The sequence below is a fragment of the Microtus ochrogaster genome, chromosome 6, assembly GCF_000317375.1.
Source record: "Microtus ochrogaster isolate Prairie Vole_2 chromosome 6, MicOch1.0, whole genome shotgun sequence".
In the NCBI taxonomy this organism is placed as follows: domain Eukaryota; kingdom Metazoa; phylum Chordata; class Mammalia; order Rodentia; family Cricetidae; genus Microtus; species Microtus ochrogaster.
In genome coordinates this window covers 63,302,903-63,303,540 of record NC_022013.1, presented here as the reverse complement: position 1 = coordinate 63,303,540, position 638 = coordinate 63,302,903, and the positions used below count along the sequence as shown (strand labels likewise).

The 638-nt window shown below is 48.0% G+C and overlaps 1 protein-coding gene across 1 annotated transcript in view; it reads left to right on the top strand.

Annotated features, from left to right (window-relative positions):
* LOC101982759 (disks large homolog 5-like) overlaps nucleotides 1-394 on the top strand; it is an 11,672-nt gene extending 11,278 nt beyond the window's left edge. The window contains exon 4 of the mRNA XM_026779988.1: nucleotides 258-394. Coding sequence (XP_026635789.1) covers nucleotides 258-394 — 137 coding nt within the window. The remainder of the gene's footprint in view (nucleotides 1-257) is intronic.
* Nucleotides 395-638: the final 244 nt, after the last annotated feature.

Sequence of the window (638 nt, the reverse complement as noted above, 5' to 3'; positions counted from 1 at the left end):
AAAGGACAACATACAAGCTCAGTTTAAGTTATGACATGTGTCTAGGACTGAGAAAAGTTCTAGGCCCAGATACTGTGTGAACCTTTTCCTTTGGGTCTATAGAAATGATATCAGTCCAAAGTTCATTGTTTTTTCTTCAGGACGCCTGAGGTGTTGGGAGGTAGGAGTCAGACAGTTGACATGACATGTCCCCTCCTGACCTGTGCCTTACCTGCTATCCTCTCCCAGGTCCAAAACTTTCCAGCCTGAAGTCTAAGAGGCCACAGCCCAGGACAAGAGCCACTTGCAGAAGGAGCTGCTACAGGAAGAAGTACCTGCTGAGTCCCATCCCCAGCAACTACTGAAGTCCCGGGATCAATTTTATTCTTCAAATTTGGATTCCATCGTGGAATAGGCCTTGAGTATGTCTAGCCAGTGACCCAGCATGGCTGCGTCTGGGTCTTGACTCCCTTTCCTTCTTGATAACACCCCCTGAGAGAACTGAGGAAGCCAAAGGGAACCACAGACACCTTGAAACCATCACATTCTTCACGTTAGGATCAAGACTTCCAGACAAAAAGACACCCCTTGTTTCTGTGAACTCACCAGTGAAGGAAATTCCAGCTGCCCTCCAGGTGGTCATGTCCAGTCTGATCCGT